Source organism: Camelus dromedarius, chromosome 6, assembly GCF_036321535.1.
Source record: "Camelus dromedarius isolate mCamDro1 chromosome 6, mCamDro1.pat, whole genome shotgun sequence".
Lineage (NCBI taxonomy): Eukaryota > Metazoa > Chordata > Mammalia > Artiodactyla > Camelidae > Camelus > Camelus dromedarius.
In genome coordinates, this window is record NC_087441.1 from 53697512 (window position 1) to 53715931 (window position 18420).

The window sequence follows — 18420 nt, forward strand, 5'->3', positions numbered from 1 at the left end:
TGGAAATTCTAATGTTTTTTCTTGAAACTGAATACAGTCATAAGCTGAAATGTGCTATCTCCGACTCAGACTGAAAAGTCTTCTGAAGAGTAGATGTTAAAAAACACTTTAAAAAGATAAAAATACCCTGCATGGACGCTTTACAAAAGCGCCGAAGTTTAAGCGACTTAAAACTGTCCAGGTATGTTGCAGAGGAAAAAAAAGAGGGGAGAGGAACAGTTTTTATACCGAAAACAAGTACCATCTGACCTACTCAGTGTTTCCATACGTTAGAAAAGCCTCCTTTTTGCACCTGCCTTGCCCACAGTCCATGAACAGGCATCCTCAACCTCAACAAAAGAGCTGCCGGGACTAGCGCGGAAGAGGGGGTGGCGCAGCCTGAGACGCTCGCTTCGGACTCGCTGAGGCAGAGCTCTTTTCTCAAGCCCGGCCTGAGGACAACCCCGGTATCCCTAAGCCTTGCTCACCTCAGGCTCAGTTTCCTTTCTCAGTGAGGCCCCCGCCTTCAGGCCCAAAGTACCAATTAAAACTACAAAAAAAAAAAAAAAAAAAAAAAAAAAGAAGCTTGTCGCTCTTCCGAGCGAACGCGCAGCTGACAGACTCTCGCGAGAACTTGCACAGCGCCGGTGGTTCCCGCGGAGACCTCGCGAGAGGACCTCCGGGGGCGGGCTGCGCCTTAGCCCCGCCCTTCCTGAGCGCGAGCGCGCCTTGGCGGGAATTTCACCTGTGTGGGATTTAGACCCCACCGAGTCGCAGGCTGCGGTCGGAATCTCCGGGGCGGATCTCGGGGACTGAAAGTGTGAGCAGGTACGACATGCAGCTAACCTGGGACGCCCGGGTGCGCAGGACGCCGGCTCCACTCGCCCTGTGGTCGGCGTTCCTATCGCTGCCTTGTGAGGATCTGGCGGGACTTGCCCCGCGGCGGGGTGGAGTAGGGTTTTGCGCCGGTCCCTTCTGATCCCCTACCGGAGTCTGCAAGGGAGCTTACAGTTCCCGACAGTGCCCGGAAGCTGGCTGAGAGCGGTTTAGTAACGTAGTGGAGGCCGCAGGTCGAGGCGGGCTCAGGAGTTGAAGTTGGATCTGTCCTGAAAACATTTCTTTCCTCTCCACCCTGTCCTGGGCTGCGGTGTCCGACTAAAGGGGATTTTAAGTTCCTGCTACAGCCAGTCGGGGGTGCATTCGCTCTAAGTTCTGACGGCCTTGATCTCGGGAAGTCGGTAGTGGGGAGAGTTGTTGAAGATTTGGCGTCTCGGGTTTTTCCTTTGTGTGTGTGTGGGGGGGGGCGTTTGGGGAACTTTCTTGAGGTCACTTCCAATTTCTCGGCCCGCCCCACCTCCAGGAATCTCATTACAACTTATTTGGAGCCCTTAATGATAATCATAACGAACCCCAAACATTTCAGGACATGAAGTAAACAATGGATAACTGTGCCTCTGCGTCGACATTCCTGACCGACAGCTTGGAGCTGGAGCTGGAGACAGAGTGGTGCAAACCCCCTTGCTTTTCTTGTGATTTTGACCACAGAGGAGGAAAACATTTTTCTGGGGAGTCCTACCTTTCCAGCGGAGCCCTTAAGCGGTAGGTAAAAAATCGAAAACTTTGCTCTAACCTATTCAGATTTGTTACCAGTCTGTTTAGGAATGTTATTTATGATTTCAATCAATTAAACTTTGATGTTCATCAAGCAATGTATTTAAATTGGCTTACTATATCACACGGTTACAAGCTATTCTGTTGGTTTCCTGCTTAGAGCATACCTAAAAGATTTTTGGAAGGTATTCCTCGTTACCTGATGTTTTCTTACCTCACTGCTGCCTCACGTTTAGGGTAGGGAGCTGGGCACTATTTTACCTTTTACATAAAGTGAATTCTGAGCCACCTGGGCTTTTTGAAATGAGCTAATATTCCAAAACATGAACTAATATTCTGAAGCTTCTCAGTAATTCTTAAGTAAGACATAAACCTTTTTTGTTGCCCCAGTGCCTTCTAATTTTGCATATTTATGCATATAGAAGTCTTATAGACTTCCTTTTTTTTTTTTTTTTCACTTTTCTGATAAATACTCCCATAAGTTCACAGCAACGTTATTCTTCAACGCTCTTGTCTTGAACAGGCGTATACACATAATGCAGTAAAATTCCTATTATTGAAATATCTTGGCAATACCTGCTGAGGCAATTTCAGTCAGAAAGGAAATCATTTTTGTTGATTTTTATAGTTGTACTTTCTTTGAGACCTTAAAAAAAAGTTACTGAACGTGATTATGTCCTTCTTTAGACATTGGCTCAGAATAACTTTCAACTATTCTAAAAATTAAATGTCCCCTTCAAGGGTGCAATTTTACATCTGAAGACCACTATTGAAGACAGATGAAAGTATGTTCCCTAGACTCCTTTTCAGTTTTTCCCCCCAAGTTATAGTGCTATTTAGTTATACTTTTTAATCCCAATGTAAGATTGAATTCTTAATATAGTCTAACTACAATAGTATAAGGTATCAGACATTTCATGATTTTATAACATTGTTAACATGTCATGTGTAATATGGATTCATATAATGTCAAAAAAAGACGTGCTATAGTATGGAATTTAGCATAGTTTTTATGAGATTAAATCAGAGTTTTCATTTCAGACTAATTTTGAATCTTGATCCTTTACCAACTAATTTTGAAGAGGACACAGTGGAAATATTTGGCGTTCAGTGGGTTACTGAAACAGCATTAGTGGATTCATCTAGAGTTCTTTTTCATCTATTCAGGTATGTTTTGGGTTTTTTAAATTACCATTGAGTGTAAATGCTATTCAGTTTTAAGTCACATTGCTAGGTGGTTTCTAATACCAGTATTGCTAAAGCACCTGTAGGATTGTGCTTGTTGCTCACTTGGTTATCTTATCAGTAACAACAGTTAAGCAACAATGTTTGATGGAGTAATGATTTTGATGAGTTGTTTTTTAGTGATTTTCAGAATTTTTATCCTTCTGTATTTGACATCATGCATTGAAGACAAATATTTAAGGCTTTGAACTATACCATAATTTTGGAAGAAAAATAAAATACTTTTATTACTTAATAGCCATAGTTTTTCAATAATCTTTAGAGAATGAACTCAGACTTCCCAAATCTATTTTTTTACTGTGTAATAGAAATGTGATTAATTAACTTGGACAATATTTTTAAAATTTTAATGAAAATTTTCAAATGTACACAAATATAGAGAGAATAGTGTGATAATGCCCCTCAGTTACAATAAACATCAAGGTTTTATTACATTTCCTTCATCTCTCCCTTTCCCTCTATTTTTGGCCTTTTTTTTTTTTGGCTTACATGTTTTTAAGCAAATTCCAGGCATCATGTCATCTCACCCTTAAATGCTTCAATATACATTTCTTAAAAATATGAACTTTTTTTAACATAAACATTATCTTATCACAATTAATGAGATTGGGATAATTTTTCATTATTATTTAAAATCCAGTCCTAATTCAGATTTTAGATTTTGAAATGGAATTGTTTATCAAAGGCAAATTAATTTTTATCCCTGAATCCATTAAGAATGTATACATGATAGTTCTAAAATTTATATGGAACCACAAAAGATCCAAAATAGCCAAAACAATCTTGCAAAAGAAGAACAAAGCTGGAGACATCACACTTTCTGATTTCAAACTATATTACAAAGGTATAATAAATAAAATAGTATGTTATTGTCACACAAACACATAGATGAATGGAATAGAATTGAGAGCCCAGAAATAAACCCACAGATATATGGACAATTAATTTACAGCAAAGGAGCAAAGAACATAAAATGGAGAAAGCACAATCTCTTTAATAAATGGTGTTGGTAAAACTGGCAGCTACATGTAAAAGAATGAAACTAGACCACCATCTTATAGCATACACAAAAATTAACTGAAAATAGATTAAAGATTTGAATATAAGACCTGAAACCATATAACTTCTAGAAGAAACTATAGGCAGTAACCTCATTGACATCAGTCTTAGCCAAGTTTTTGTGGCTCTGACTCCAAAGGCAAGGGAAACAAGCAAAAATAAGTGGGACTACATCAAACTAAAAAGCTTCTTGCAGCAGAAGAAACCATCATCACAATGAAAAGGCAACCTACTGGATGGAGAAGATATTTGAAAATCATATATTTGGTTACTACGTAAGGGGTTGCTATCCAGAATGTATGAAGAATTCATACAGCTCAACAACAACAACAAAAATCCGATTAAAAAATGGGCAGGGGGTCTGAAGAGATGTTTTTGCAAGGAAGACTTGCAGATGGCCAAGAGGCACATGAAAAGATGTTCGACATGACTAATTATTAAAGGAATGCAAATCAAAACTACAGTGAGATACCACCTCCCACCTATTAGGATGGTTGTTGTCAAAAAGACAACAAATGTTGGAGAAGATGTGGAGAAAAGAAACCCTTCTGCACTCTTGTTGGGAATGTAAATTGGTGTAGCCACTATGGAAAACAATATGGAGATTCCTCAAAAAACTAAGAATAGAACTACCATACCCAGCTGTTCCACTTCTGGGTATTTATTCAAAGGACATAAAAACACTAATTTGAAAAGATATATTCACCCCTCTGTTCATTGCAGCATTATTTACAATAGTCAGGATATGGAAAAAACCTGTGTCCTTCGATGGATGAAGGGATAAAGAAATTTGGTGTGTGTACACACAATGGAATACTACTCAGCCTTAAAAAATGAAATCCTGTCATTTACAACAACATGGATGGACTGTGAGGGTAATATACTTAGTGACATAAGCCAGACAAAGAAAAATACTGTATGATTTACATGGAAACTAAATAATGCAAATGAACAAACAAAATAAAACAGAGTGCAGATTAATGGTTGCCAGAGAGGAAGGGGTTTAGGAGGTGGGTAAAAACGGTGAAGGAGTCAAGTGTATGGTGATGGATGGTAATTAGACTTGTAATTATGTTGTAGTTTACACAGATGTCGAATTATAATGCTGTATACTTGAAACTTACACAACTTTTAGTAAAGAATGTATACATGGTACATTTAAATGAAAATGGAAAGTTGGAGGGATTTCTCCTCTTACCCTCATCCCATGGGACCTGTGCTATAATATGGGTTTTATTGGGAAAACAGGCTGAGTGAGTGGTTCTCTGTAATCCTGAACATTACTGAATGAGTTGTCTTATTCAGGACACAGGTTATGAATATGAGTCAGTCTTTAAGGAGTTGAAAGGTAACTAGGGAGAATGGCAAGAGAAGATGATTCTGAGAAATTAAAAGGAGAACATCATAAAACTTTCCCTGATAACTCTAGTCTACTTTACCCTTCCTTTTCAGAACTCCTATTGTCTAATTGATATAGTTTAACATTTCATTATATAACTGTTAACTTAGGGTGTTTTATGTAACTATTTTAAACTTATTGAAGATACAAATAGTATCTTGATAGTGAAATCTATGATATTTTATATAATTTTTGAGATAAATACAGCTTTTAGTAGATATTTTTGGGCTGTCAGACAAAGGCGTGTTTTATCTTCTCTCAAAGTCCTCACTACCTGAGGCTGACACTAATAAACATTCATGATGTATTATTAAACATTTTTCACAAATGAGAGGCATTGAAGCTGTGTAATAGGTTTGGAAACACTATCCATGTAATTGTTACATCTTTTAAACTGTTCTAAAACTAATTCTCACCATATATTTTTAAATTAGGCAACAGCTATACAACTTGGAAACCTTATTACAGGCCAACTGTGATTTTGGTAAGTTCTAAGTATGTTTAATGGTAAAAAGGAATAGTTCTCCATTACATTAAATTGCACGTGGGTCTATGGCTTGTCATTGGAATATCATTATAATATGGAGCAAGTGTTAGTTTGGAAGTTCAGGATACAGTGTATTTAGTGTTCAGAAAAAGTATGACACTTAAATTTTGTTGTAGATGAGAATTATAGTACTTTTCCAAATCTGTAAGTAAAATCAACTTAAGGCTAAACTTCTCTTTAGTGAAGTAGTAACTTGCTTTGGGGATGGGGAGTGGGATGGAGAACTTAGAAACAGAAAGTGCCAGACCTCCTGCTGTTTTCTTGCTCTTTTCTGCTTTCATTTTTTGTTTGTTTTTGGCATTTAGTGGACTATCGATTTTGGAGGGAATTGGTATAGTTAAGATAGTGAAGAGAATTGAAGGGCAGTGCATTTTAGTGCAGGATAGCTTCTCCTTTCTATCAATTTTGGTATAGTATTTAGAATCATGACTGATTAGCCTAGGTTCCAATCTTAGCTAATTGTGGATCTCACACCGGGTAATAGTTCCCACTTCATTGAGTTCTTATGAGGATAATGCGTGTTAGGTGCTTAGCCCTTGTGTCTGTTATTAGTGATGCCTAGCAACCACAGATCACCTGGAACAAACCTTTGGTCAAAGGGCTTAGTAGCTCAGAAAGCAAGGGAGAAACAGACATCCTGAGGGACAGTTGAGGCTTCTCAGTAAGAGGAAGTAGGGAGGGGCTTGTGACAGGATATGGGCCCGTGCAGGCTGATTTTGGGTAGAGTTTAAGGGTGCTAGGGCTTTATTCTGGATTTCATGCTGTTAATAAGCAGAGGCAATTTAATGACTGAGTGTGTAATTCATACTGGGAAGGTGGGACAAACAGGGAGGTGTGGGAGGGTTCTATTTAGTAAAGAAGCAAGAGTCATATTAGCTGAAAGAAGGGGATATTCTGTTTTTGCATTTTGTTTGTTTTTGTGTGGTTGTGTAGTGCCTTGTTTCTGTGTCAGGCATGATTACAGAGAGGTTTTGTTTTTTTCTTGCTTCACCATAATCATGGAGTGACCTTGTGTGGTTATTTTTGATACTGTATAACAACTGTTTAATTTCAGTGGGGAACATCATGGCCTAATTGTTAGCTGTTAGCTGTCAGGGCTATTTTATTTCTTTTGTTTTCTCAGTTTGTGCTTGGTAAATGTTGAATATTACTGTTTCATTCTCACATGAGTTCCTGCTTCATGCCAGGTAGTGTGTAAGGTGGTGACGAATGAAAGAGGAAAAATATCCTGCTGAGGAGTTTGCAGTTAGTTGAGTAGGAGAGAGAAACAAGCAGACATAGTTCAGCTTGGTAAATGGAAAAGTGTAGTAATAGAGGCATGTACAAGCTGCTGAGGGAGCCAAGGGCTTCATCTGTTTATGTGCCCATCTCTGAGTGATGCCAGATCTGGCTCTTCAAGGATGAGGAGGAATTAGCTAGGCAAAAGATTTTGGAGTTTTGTGGGGTAGGAAAAGTTCCAAGTAGAAACAGCTGTATAGACAAAGACATTGAGTACGTAAAAACATAAAAAGTTCAGGGAGCAGGGAGTAAGTAGTAATTATGTATGGTTGGAACAGAGTGCATATGAGAGTGATGAATTTTTAGAAGGTATGAAATCATAGCTGTCTTTGTAAAACCACACCAGAGTAAGAATTTTATTTGGAACCCCTGGGGCGCCTTTACAAGGTTGTAGTGGGAACAGCAAAAATACCTTTACTATATAGATAATTAAATTGGGTTCATGGAAGGTATTTGTTATGTAAGATTATTCCTTGAAAAGCACTTACCGACCTCAAATCACTGCAGTGGACTATTTGTTGAAATGGTTACTTGACATTTTGGTTGGTTTTGTGGCTTAAAAAAAAACTTTCAGTGACAGATTTGTTGGGCAGGTTAGCAGTATTAAAGATTATCCCAAAGTCAGCTTACTCTTGCCGTGCAGCTGTGTCGGGGCTTTGTTAATAAACTCAGGTGGTTAGCCTTGGCCTTCAGCCCAACCCTCCCCCCCGCCCCCCCACCGAAAGCTCTTGTGTAGGATCCCTTACTGAAGTACATATGGTTCTTGTTCTCCTGTTGATTATACTCCTCGGATTGTCTTCCTGTTGAGGCAGAATAACATACATAATATAATGTTACTTTTTTATTGATACCTGTTCTTAAATATAGTTGTTGATGGTACCCCTTTTTCAGATCTTGTGGGGTTTTTTTTGTCTCTAGACATTGCATTTGGATTTTTTTTAATCTTCTGTTTCTGTTCTTACGCTTTTTAAAATCTATCTTGAATATATGTATAACTACTTTTTTTTAATTTTATGTTTTATTGAAGTGTAGTCGATTTACAATGTTAGTTTTAGGTGCACAGCAAAGTGATTCAGTATGTAACCGCTGTTTTTAACTTTGTTGACTCCAGAGGCTTTCATCACTGTCATTTCTGGGCCTTTTTGTATTGATTGATTTTCCTCCTAGTTCTGTGATATGTTTTTCTGCTTCTTTGAACATCTAGTAATTTTTCTATTGTGTGATGGGCATTGTAGATTTTACATTGCTGCTCTCTGAATTTTCTTGTATTACTAATACTGGTGTTGAATTTTGTTCTTGCTAACTGCTGAGTACTTGTAATTCATTGGATCTTCTTGAGGCTTGTAAATTTTCTTAGGACGTCTAAAAAGTAGCCTTTAGTGTAACATTAATTTACCTGTAGTAAGGCTTTTGAGGATTATTTTTGGAGTATTACTTTTTTTTTTTCTTTCATTCTTGCTAATGGGAACTTGAACCGTTCCCTGGCTTGAATAAGCTTTGCAGGGAATCGTTTTCTTTTTCCTTTTTTTTGGGGGGGGGGTCGTTTTCTGGTGTTTTTCTCTAGGCTACAGATCAGTCCTTAGCTAAAGACTCAAAAGGGACCCTCTGTACCCTCCAGGGCTCTTTTTTTGTGTAGCTTTTTTTCTTCTTTGGTACTTTTGCCCTCCAAATTTAGACTGCCCTAAACTCTGATCTCATTTCTCCTCAACTGAGTGACTTGGGCTCTGTTTGAATTCTCTAACCCTGTGCTGCAGCCTAGAAACTGTCTCTAGATGGAGACCTGATGCACTCTTAGGACTTACCTTCTCTCTAGGATAACAGTCTTGCATTGCCTTTGTCTAGTGCCTGAGAACTGTTTTATGTTTTTGGTTTGATTTTTTTTGTTGTTGTTTGTTGGCTTGTTTTGTTTTTGGTTATCTAGTTTAAGATGGGAGATAGTTAAAACTGATTCTTTTAATTCCATCTTTGCTGGATGCAGCAGTTGTTCTTAAGAGTACTGACTTTATGGGCTAAGAATTGTCACTGTGGGATCATTTGACTTTTATAAGGGAAATGTAATTAAGCTGTTAAAAGTATACTGCACTGTTTTGTATATGTTTGATATGTAGATAATTGTGCAATATCTTTACATTTGGGCTCCTGTTGGTTTTGCCAAAATAGTGTCCATGTTTGCTCATTTGAGCACAAATTTAGAAATAAGTTTTGCTTTATGTTTCATATAGATGATAGTTTGTTGCTTATAATTCTCATCATGTTTTCTTTGCCTTTGTTTTCTGGTTGACTCATTATCCCTATAGTGGTTATCCGTGTTTTATACATAGTAACCACCTGATAATTTTTGCTGGTGTAACTGTTGATGTGAGGGAAGGATAGCATGGGTTGAGGTTGAGAGATAGGTAGGAATAAGTCATTCAGGGCCTTATAAGTCATTATAAGGAGTTTTGACTTCATTCTAAATACAGTAGATGGCCTTTCATGCGTTTTGGTTTAGGAGTTACAGGAATTGATAAACATTTAAAGCAGATTTTGTACTTAGATTATAGAGGGGCAAAGGAGGATGTGAGAAGACCTGGTAAGAATCCTGTTGCAGTAATTCAGAAGATCATAGGGAAAATGGATTGGTTGAAAGTGTATTTTGGTCATAAAGTTAATGGGAATCTGATGGATTAGATAAGAGTTTGAAGGAAAGAAAGTCAAGAATGACATATAGGCAACTGTTGACACCATGTGATGAGTGGAGAAAACATGGGCAGCATGAACTGGTTTTGGAAGACGTCTGCACTGTCTGAGTAATCCGAGGATAGATATCAGGCAGTTTGACTTGCAAGGTCTGGAGTATAAAGGAGAGGCTTGGAATGTAGGTTAACCTTTGGAGTTGTTTCATTTATAAATAAAGGAACTGATGAGATCATACATGTAGGAAGAGAAGTACAGAGGGATACTCGAGCTGAGCCCTAGGAGCCCCATTATTAGTAGTAGAACTGAGGAGGAGGGGCCAGTAATGGAAAGGCAAGAGAAAGGACACATGAGGAAGAAAGAAGACTGACAGCACGTGGCATCCATGAAGGCAGGTGAGCGAATGCTGCTACAAGGGCAGGTTAATTGAGGACAGGTCGTGTCCCTTAGATTGGACCACATGAGTTTCACTGGTAACCTTAATAAGAGTAGTTTTTGTGGGCATGCTAAGAACCATGTAGCAATCAGTGGGGAAAAAAAGATAGAGAATTGCTGCTTATATGGGCTTATAGAATTTTTTTGTCACTGCCCACTGATTATTTAAGCAATGATTATCATCTCTTTTGGTTTTAGGGAAGATATCAACCCTACATTGCAAAGCAGACAATATTAGACAGCAGTGTATAAGATTTCTTCATTATGTTAAAGTCTTCATCTTCAGGTAGGATATCAGGTGAATATTATGATTAATGCATGAATTCCTGGGTGCATATTTATCCAGACTCTGGTTGCTTATTGTATCTAATCATTTTTTAGGTCCCTGAAAGTACACAATGCTGAAACTCATGTTCCTGTTCATCCCTACAAGGCTTTGGAGGCACAACTTCCCTCCGTGTTGATTGATGAGCTTCATGGATTACTCTTGTATATAGGACACCTATCAGAACTTCCCACTATAAACACAGGAGCGTTTGTAAATCAAAATCATACTAAGGTTTGACTTGTTTCGTTCAATTTTTAAATTATCAGGGTTTTTTCCTTCTCGTAAGGAATATCCATTTAAGAATGAAGGAAATTAGTCAACAGTGTAGTTCATGGACCAGGCTACCTGAGTTGAAATTCTGGCTCCTCCTTTTATTAATTTTGTGTCATTGGGCAAGTAACACCTCTTGCTTTAGTCTTTCCATCTGTATAATTGGTATAGCCTCCTTGAGTTACTGGGAGAATTAAGTAAATTAAAATGCATAAAGTGCTTAGCACACTGTTTACACTGAATCAATGATAGCTTTTTTTCATTCCATTTTATAACTGCAAATATTTAAAAGTTGCAAAGCAAATAAAATACCTTTATTTTCTAAAATTTATATTATCTTTCCTATTGATAAAGTTTTGGACAAATCCTAGTTAATACTGTAGTAAGATTCAAGATCACCTTTAAAGTTACGCTTTCAAAACCACATCTTTATGTCTATTCTGACTTTTGAGATCTTTTTTTGGAATATGATTAGGATTGTTTTGACTATGTCCTTTATTTTTCTGCCTGTGATAATCAATCTCTATGAAGTTTGGTTTTTAAAAAATTTGTATTGTTAGCATGACCCAGTCTGTGGATGTAATTAACCAATTCTCCATAGATAAATGTGAGTTTATGTGAATGGCAATTTATAATTCCCCATGGGATCCCCTAAACTCTCATCTTTACCATTCTATTTGACTTTACCAATTTGAAGAACATTCAGTTTTTAGGAATGGGTTTTTGCCCAAATAAGCTACAATCAAATGTTTATATATTTCTCTGAAGTTTAACAATGATTTAGAAAAACTGACTCTTCTTATCAGGGATCAATATATGTAAACATAAAAGTAACTAGAGTTCCAACTGAATTCTAATCTAATCCATAGAAACCAAATAGGCATTTGCTTTTAATCATGTCAATTAATAAAGATTCATGGGTAGATTGTGGGGGAGGGATGTTTTTCCTTTGTTTTAGTTTCTATAAATTGAACTGGTTTTTATTTTCTGAATATCCATCAAATGCCTAAGAAAATAAAAATTAACAATTTATCTAGCAGCAGAAATAAAAAATGTGTGCAAGTGTCCTCAAACTAGATTTTGCTTTTCATAGGCTTTTGAATTGGGCAGACTTGAAAAGACAGGTTATTTGAAGATCAGAAGACTGAATTTTTAAAGTAGGGGAATGGAATCTTCAACACATAAACAAAAAAAATCATACACTAAAATACTATTCTTTTCTCAAACAACAGCAAAAAAAAAAAAAGCTTACAAAATAAAAAGCATCTTTCAAGACCATGTATTTCTTACATTTTATCAATCTCATAAAAGGTAATGAATGCCTTAATTGGTATTTTCAGCTGAACATCTGTTATTCTTTTTTAGGAATTTTAAAAATTTGAGAAATTATTTGTTGAATATTATGTATGACAAATATTTTCAGTAATTTATCTTTTTTCCAGCACTTAAGCTTACTTGCTAGGTAGATAGCTGTTTTAATTTTTTTATATAGTTATATTTGTCAACTTTTTCTTTGGTATCATCCCTATGCTGCTGTAAAAAAATTTTTTTTAACATTTATGTCTAATTTCTCTCTTTAAAAAATACACTGTGAGGTAGGAAATCTAACTTTAGTTTCTTGCAAATGAATAAGTTATTAATCCTGTCTCTTATAGAAAGACCTGCACTTTCCCCACTGATTTGAGATACCATGTTTATCCATTTCTCTTTTCCCTATTTTTCCTATTTATTTATTATCTATTCCTGAGCCAGTACTGCTTTATTAGTGTTGGTGTTTTGTTTGCATATTTGATAAGGCAAGTCCCTCCATCATTCTTCCTGGTTGTCTTAATAGAAAATGTATGTTATATTTTTATAGTGGTACGAAATCATAACTGGAGAAAGTTTATTGATAACCTACTACAGCACAGTAGTTAAGAGCACTGGCTTTTGGATCAGATAGAATTAGGTTTGCATTCTAAGGCACAAATTGAGGGGTAAGTTTCTTCACTGCTTTTAACTTTAGTTTCTTAATGAGCACAACAGTAGTGTCTAAATGAGAGTCTGAAAGTTCTCCTGTTAAAATATATCGGTGTTCTTGGGTATTCATTACATTTGGAAACACATATCTCCCAACTAAAGTCTAAAACAAAGTTATGAAAATAAGTGTTTTAAAATTTATTGCCTTGCAGCTGTAGTAACATCTCATTTGACTGGTAGGGACCTTTACTACACAAGTCTATTCAGCAGCCCCAAGGCTGGTCTGTCTTAAACAACATCAGATAAAAGTGTATCCTGCTTTCAGAGATCTCCAGTGGAAGAATCCCATAGTGAACAAGGTAGAGGTTTCCCTTGAGCTTTTGGAGGATGGGTACGTTAACTTGTGCTTATGGAGGAGTGTTGTGACATGCTATGAAATACCTAATAAAGTATTATGAATTCTCAGTCACAGTTGATATTGTCATTCACAGCTTTTCCCACCATCATGGCATTTATTACATCTCCACTTAGATATCCATTGGCTGGTGCTGGAAATTCTTCACATGCTTGGTGAAAAATTGAGTAAGTTTATGGATTTCTGATTTATGTCCTTTTTTAATCTAACATTTATATTTTTGTAAATCACACAAGTAATGAGTGCTTCCTGACTTTTTTTTTTAATCAAATAGTAACCAAAGTAAAAAGTGAAGGTCTTTTTTTTTTTCCAGAGGTAACTACCGGGAACAGCTTAGCCATTTATCCATCCGTATTTACTTATTATCTATTAGCATACATATATAGAAACTCACAGGTAGAATTTTTTGTTTTGTTTCTAACCACAAATTGTATCATCATATTGTTCTGTGTAGTGTTTCTTTTAACATTTTTTTAGGGATCTGTTCACGTTAGTACATATAGTTTTACTTGATTTATTTAAGGGCTATATGTTATGGACTTATCATAATTTATTTAGCCAAGTCTATTTTTTAATATTTCAGTTATTTCTGGGGTTTCTTGATATTACAAATAATATTTCACCGAACATCCTTGTGCATATATACATCTTTGAATATTTGTACAAGTTATTCTGTAGCATAGAATATTCTTAGAATTGAAGTGGCACATTGCACTTTTAATAATTGTATTTGATGCTCTAGTGCTGTATAGTAAGTTTCCCCATTTTATATACACTATTGAGTGTGCCTTTACCTCATACTCTAGCCAGTAATGGATATTTATTTATTTGTTTTCGCCAATACATGAAAAATGATATTGAATCGATTTTTGCGATTTCCTGATTACCAGTGAAGTTGAACATCTTTACTTAATTTTATTGTTTTTTATATTTGCTCTGTTAATTACTTATTCATTATCTTTTGCAAAATATGTGTTGTATTATCTTTCGTCTCATTATCTTTCCTGTTTTTCTTTAATTAATTAGTAGTAGTTTGTATGTATTATGGATAGTAATCTTTTATTTCACATGTTGCCTATTTCTTGGCCTTGTTCTTTGGCATCTTCAGATTCCGTTATCAGTTTAGCAGTATTCTCTAAATATTATTTAGTTGTAAATTATTAATTATTTAGGTTATAAAGACATTCTTTACCTCAACACCTGCTTTTCAATGAATTAATAAATACAAAAATACACATACATATATATGTGTATGTGTGTGTACTCATATACATAGACGCGAATATACAAAGCTATGTATACAGAAATATATCATTTCCTCTCTCATGTGGACTCTGTATTTCAAATAATATTTTCTTAGAGCAAAACTAAGGTGGACTTACTCTAATACAAGTACAGATTTTGGTATCTGTTACTTTGGTTTGCTGTATTTCATGCCCACAAAACAATTGTGCATGGTTTATCAGTATTTTTTGGAATAATAATGTTTTAAAGTCTTTATTTGTTAGAAATCTAGGTAGAGATTTTCTTGTGTTTCCTCTTTTATTTTTGTTTCTCTTAAGTGTTGTTGCACTGTTGCTTTTCAGATGGCCTTATTAAGAAAAGAGAATCTGATAAATGGTACTTGGGAGGATTGAAACTTTTTAGGTGATGTCTATCAGTGCTCATATATGAAAGGAATTGTCTTCAAATTTAACTTTTATTTGCAGAAAATTTGCTTTTAACTGTGTTGCAGTTTTGTTATTTAAAGGTGTACAGTCACTTTCCTTCTGGATTGGTAAGGTCTGCTGTACTTTTAAATACGATTTATTTTTTCATTCCATTTTTAGAACAAGTTGTATATGGTCAACAGTTTATGAATCTGGCAGGTGACAATTTAACCAATGTCAGCGTATTTGAAGAACACTGTGAAAATCTTCTTTGTGATTTAATAAGCCTGTCTCTCAACAGGTATGACAAGGTAATGCTTTAAGAGTTTATTTGCATTTTTGGTACTTAATGGCAATAGTCAATACTTCGAGCATGTGGTATAATCTGTAAGAATTTAATCTAAAATGGTTTACTTGTTAATTCTTCTAACTTTATATTTACTATTTGGGAGTTAGATGGGAAAAGTATTTGAGTTAAACATTTAAAACAGGCCAAAATTAGTGTTTTTGAACTGTTTTTTTCCAAAAATAGCTTTTCCATCTTGTCAAAAGTAAATAAGAACAGAATATTTATGATAATGATTGTAAATTTAACTACTGTTCAAATAGGAAAAACTAGCCACTTAATAATCTATTGTTTGTTGTTATAAAATAAATGAGTACTTAAATAAAGTTAGTTGACAAATTTAAAGAGGTTTTGTTTGCTTATTTTCATAAAGGGTCTAGAGGCCTGGGGGAAATACGTGTTTTTACTAAATTGCTTATCATAGAGTGTTTAATGCAAATAGTGATTAAAAAATGCTACTATATACATTTATTTTCAAGCAATGGAAATCTGTCAATTATCATCACTTATTTCAGATTACAAGCATAAACCTTACCTATGAGGAATTGGGATTTATAACTTTTTAAAATTTAGATTGTGTTTTATATATTTTTATTAATATCTTTTAAATCTAGTCTGTATATTACAATTAATATAATTAGTAGGTTAACCAGATATGATATAGTAATATCTTAATGGTTGTTTTTTACTATGTATTATGTTAGAAAAAATATATGTAATATGTGAAATAATGAATGTGTTATAAGTTGCAGAAGTCTAGCTGTACTTGCAAATACAGTACATATTCTCTATATTATTTAGGGCCATTGAGGATATATTTGTTACAAAAATGTTAAAGTTGCCTAACCTTTATAAATTTCTAGTAATTATATTTATTCATTCTTATATCTGCATTACAATGAATCAAAATTTATTTTCTAATCATTTCTTACAAGTCTTTGTATTTGGCTGATGGATTCAATCAAGGTTTGGAAACCATGGCCCTGATGCCAAACTAGGATGCTACCTATATAGAAATAAAATTTTACTGTGACACACCCTCCTTTTTTATCCAGTGCCTGTGACTGATGTTGCACAGTGGCAGAATTGAATAGTTGTGACAAAGACTGTTTTACCAATAAAGCCTCGAATGTTTATTGTTTAGCTTTTTACAGAAAAATTTTGCTGACCATTGGACTAGATGATTAAGGCAGAGGGTTTTTTTTTTTAAGTTGAAAATAAAATTCATTCTATACTTTAGTTTTTAAAATGGGAATTTATTTTCAAAAGTAATGAAATGGTACATTTTTTGTAAACAGTTTTATGTAATGGAACATAAAATTTAAGTCATCTAAGTCATTCTTTTAAAACATTTGGGGGGATATGTGGTATGTAAAATTCTGCTCTCTTGTAACTCTTTTTGCTTCTTTCCTGCAGGTTAGACCTTCTGAAGCATTAATGAGTCACCATTGCCCATGTCCATGCATTAAAGAATTATGGGTTCTACTCATTCATCTTCTTGACCACAGAAGTAAATGGTCTCTCTCAGAAGTAAGTTGTAAAATTTATGTTATTGTTACTAATGCTTGCATTGAATTTATGCAGTGGTTTTGGCAAAGAAAAATCTTAAAAGTTCCTTCTTTATAGTAAGACAACCACTACTCCCAAACAGAGCATTAATTGAGTACTAAACCTCTATTATATATTTAATCCTAAATTGGTAGTATAAAGCATTTAGGAGAAATACAAAATTTAACTTTTATTTTCTTAAGTTATTTTTTTGTTCTGTTAAGAATCTTTTAAACTAAAATACTTAAAAACTCTCTAGTAATCCAGGAAACATTTTAGTCAGGAAATGAGGCAGATTTAGACTTGGGGAGAAATGAAACCTAGGTTTCTAGTAATCAATTTTACAGTGTCTTATTTCAAGAAGAGAGAAAGAAAAGCACAAAGGGGAAGGTGGGAAATTTTCTTTCACCTCATTTGGAATCAAGTCTTCAAGTTAGGGATTTATTTTATTTCAAGTGCTGTGAATTAGTGAAAAAAGAGAAATATCCATAGACAGAAGTAAACACAAACAATTCATTATGAAATGATACTTAAAATGATTTATGTTATTGAAAAAGTACTTTAGATTTTTTCATAGGTTTTTGACTTTCCCAATTTCCACACTTTGGGGATAGTAACTATTTTTGAAGGTTTATAGCATTATATTTATTTTGTGTTATTATTAGTAAATTTACTAGGTATAAGTAAAATAAATTTACTACATATAAATTTAAGTTTTTATCTATTATTGAATAAGAAAAAAATTTTTTACTGACATTTTAGTTTGTCAGTGGAGTTCAGCTTTCTACAGTGAGATTTAAATGTTACAAAGTCTCAGCAATTTTTTTCCTTTGATTATCTGCCAGGTTATTTTATTTCACTTATGTGGTAAACATCAGTTTTACCATTTTTTGCAAAGCTAATCTTTATTTTATGAGAATTCTACTTTTTTTTTTAATATTTGTTCTTACTTTATATATGTCAGACTTGGAAGTATAAACCACATATTGTTAGTGAAAGCATATTCATACTTGTTGCCATGAGTCTTTTCCTGGATTTTAAACAGAAAAATAGGCATAATTTAAAATATTATACTGTAGAAATTTGCATTTTTATTTTTAAAAATATACATTTTAACCTAAATGACTGTTATGTTCTTTCTTTTGTATAGTTACCAGACTTACTGTCTTAAAACAATGAAACTCTGAAGTCATTTCATTTTTTTAATACAACTGAAATAAGTTACATTATTCAAAGATTTTGAAAGTTATTTTATTTTGAAAGTTAAATTGGAAGTTTCCCTTCCTACCAGTAAGATAGTTTGACCTTCCTTCTAAAAAAATAATGTAATATAATCGTGCTCAATATCATATAAGCGTTTTAAATGTGTTAGTAAACTTATTGAAAGTAAGAGATACTGAGGCCAAATACTAAATGTTTAAAGGGAGAGCTCAGGTTAGCTGAACACAGAAACTTAGAGACAGTTGCCGAATTGTATAAGCCTGAACATTAGCTTTCAATTTGTTATAAGACACAGGAATAGAAGACAATGCTCAGAGATGACTCAAGTTGGTAACCTGATATACACAAACTACCCGTAAGTCTGGGCCCTCAACAGAATGAACTGGAAACTCAAGTAAATTTGTAAGGAAAATTGCCTGTCTTTAGCTTTGTTGCTTTGCAGTTTAAAATGGCTT

At 34.6% G+C, this 18420-nt stretch overlaps 1 protein-coding gene and 1 long non-coding RNA gene across 5 annotated transcripts in view; one reads left to right on the top strand and one right to left on the bottom strand.

The window, feature by feature from the left end:
• The window catches only part of LOC105092251 (uncharacterized), an 855833-nt gene extending 855231 nt beyond the window's left edge, over nt 1–602 (bottom strand). For all 3 annotated transcript variants that reach the window (XR_010381298.1, XR_004138212.2, XR_010381299.1), the window contains exon 1: nt 468–602. This is a non-coding gene — a long non-coding RNA (uncharacterized LOC105092251). The remainder of the gene's footprint in view (nt 1–467) is intronic.
• Nucleotides 603–673: 71 nt separating this feature from the next.
• Nucleotides 674–18420, top strand: part of MMS22L (MMS22 like, DNA repair protein) — a 106686-nt gene continuing 88939 nt past the window's right edge. For both annotated transcript variants that reach the window (XM_010983907.3, XM_064486828.1), the window contains exons 1-9: nt 674–807; nt 1403–1578; nt 2632–2757; nt 5728–5777; nt 10428–10515; nt 10611–10788; nt 13278–13368; nt 15031–15161; nt 16613–16726. In XM_010983907.3, the coding sequence (XP_010982209.2) occupies nt 1418–1578; nt 2632–2757; nt 5728–5777; nt 10428–10515; nt 10611–10788; nt 13278–13368; nt 15031–15161; nt 16613–16726 (939 nt within the window). In that variant the 5' untranslated portion in view covers nt 674–807; nt 1403–1417. The remainder of the gene's footprint in view (nt 808–1402; nt 1579–2631; nt 2758–5727; nt 5778–10427; nt 10516–10610; nt 10789–13277; nt 13369–15030; nt 15162–16612; nt 16727–18420) is intronic.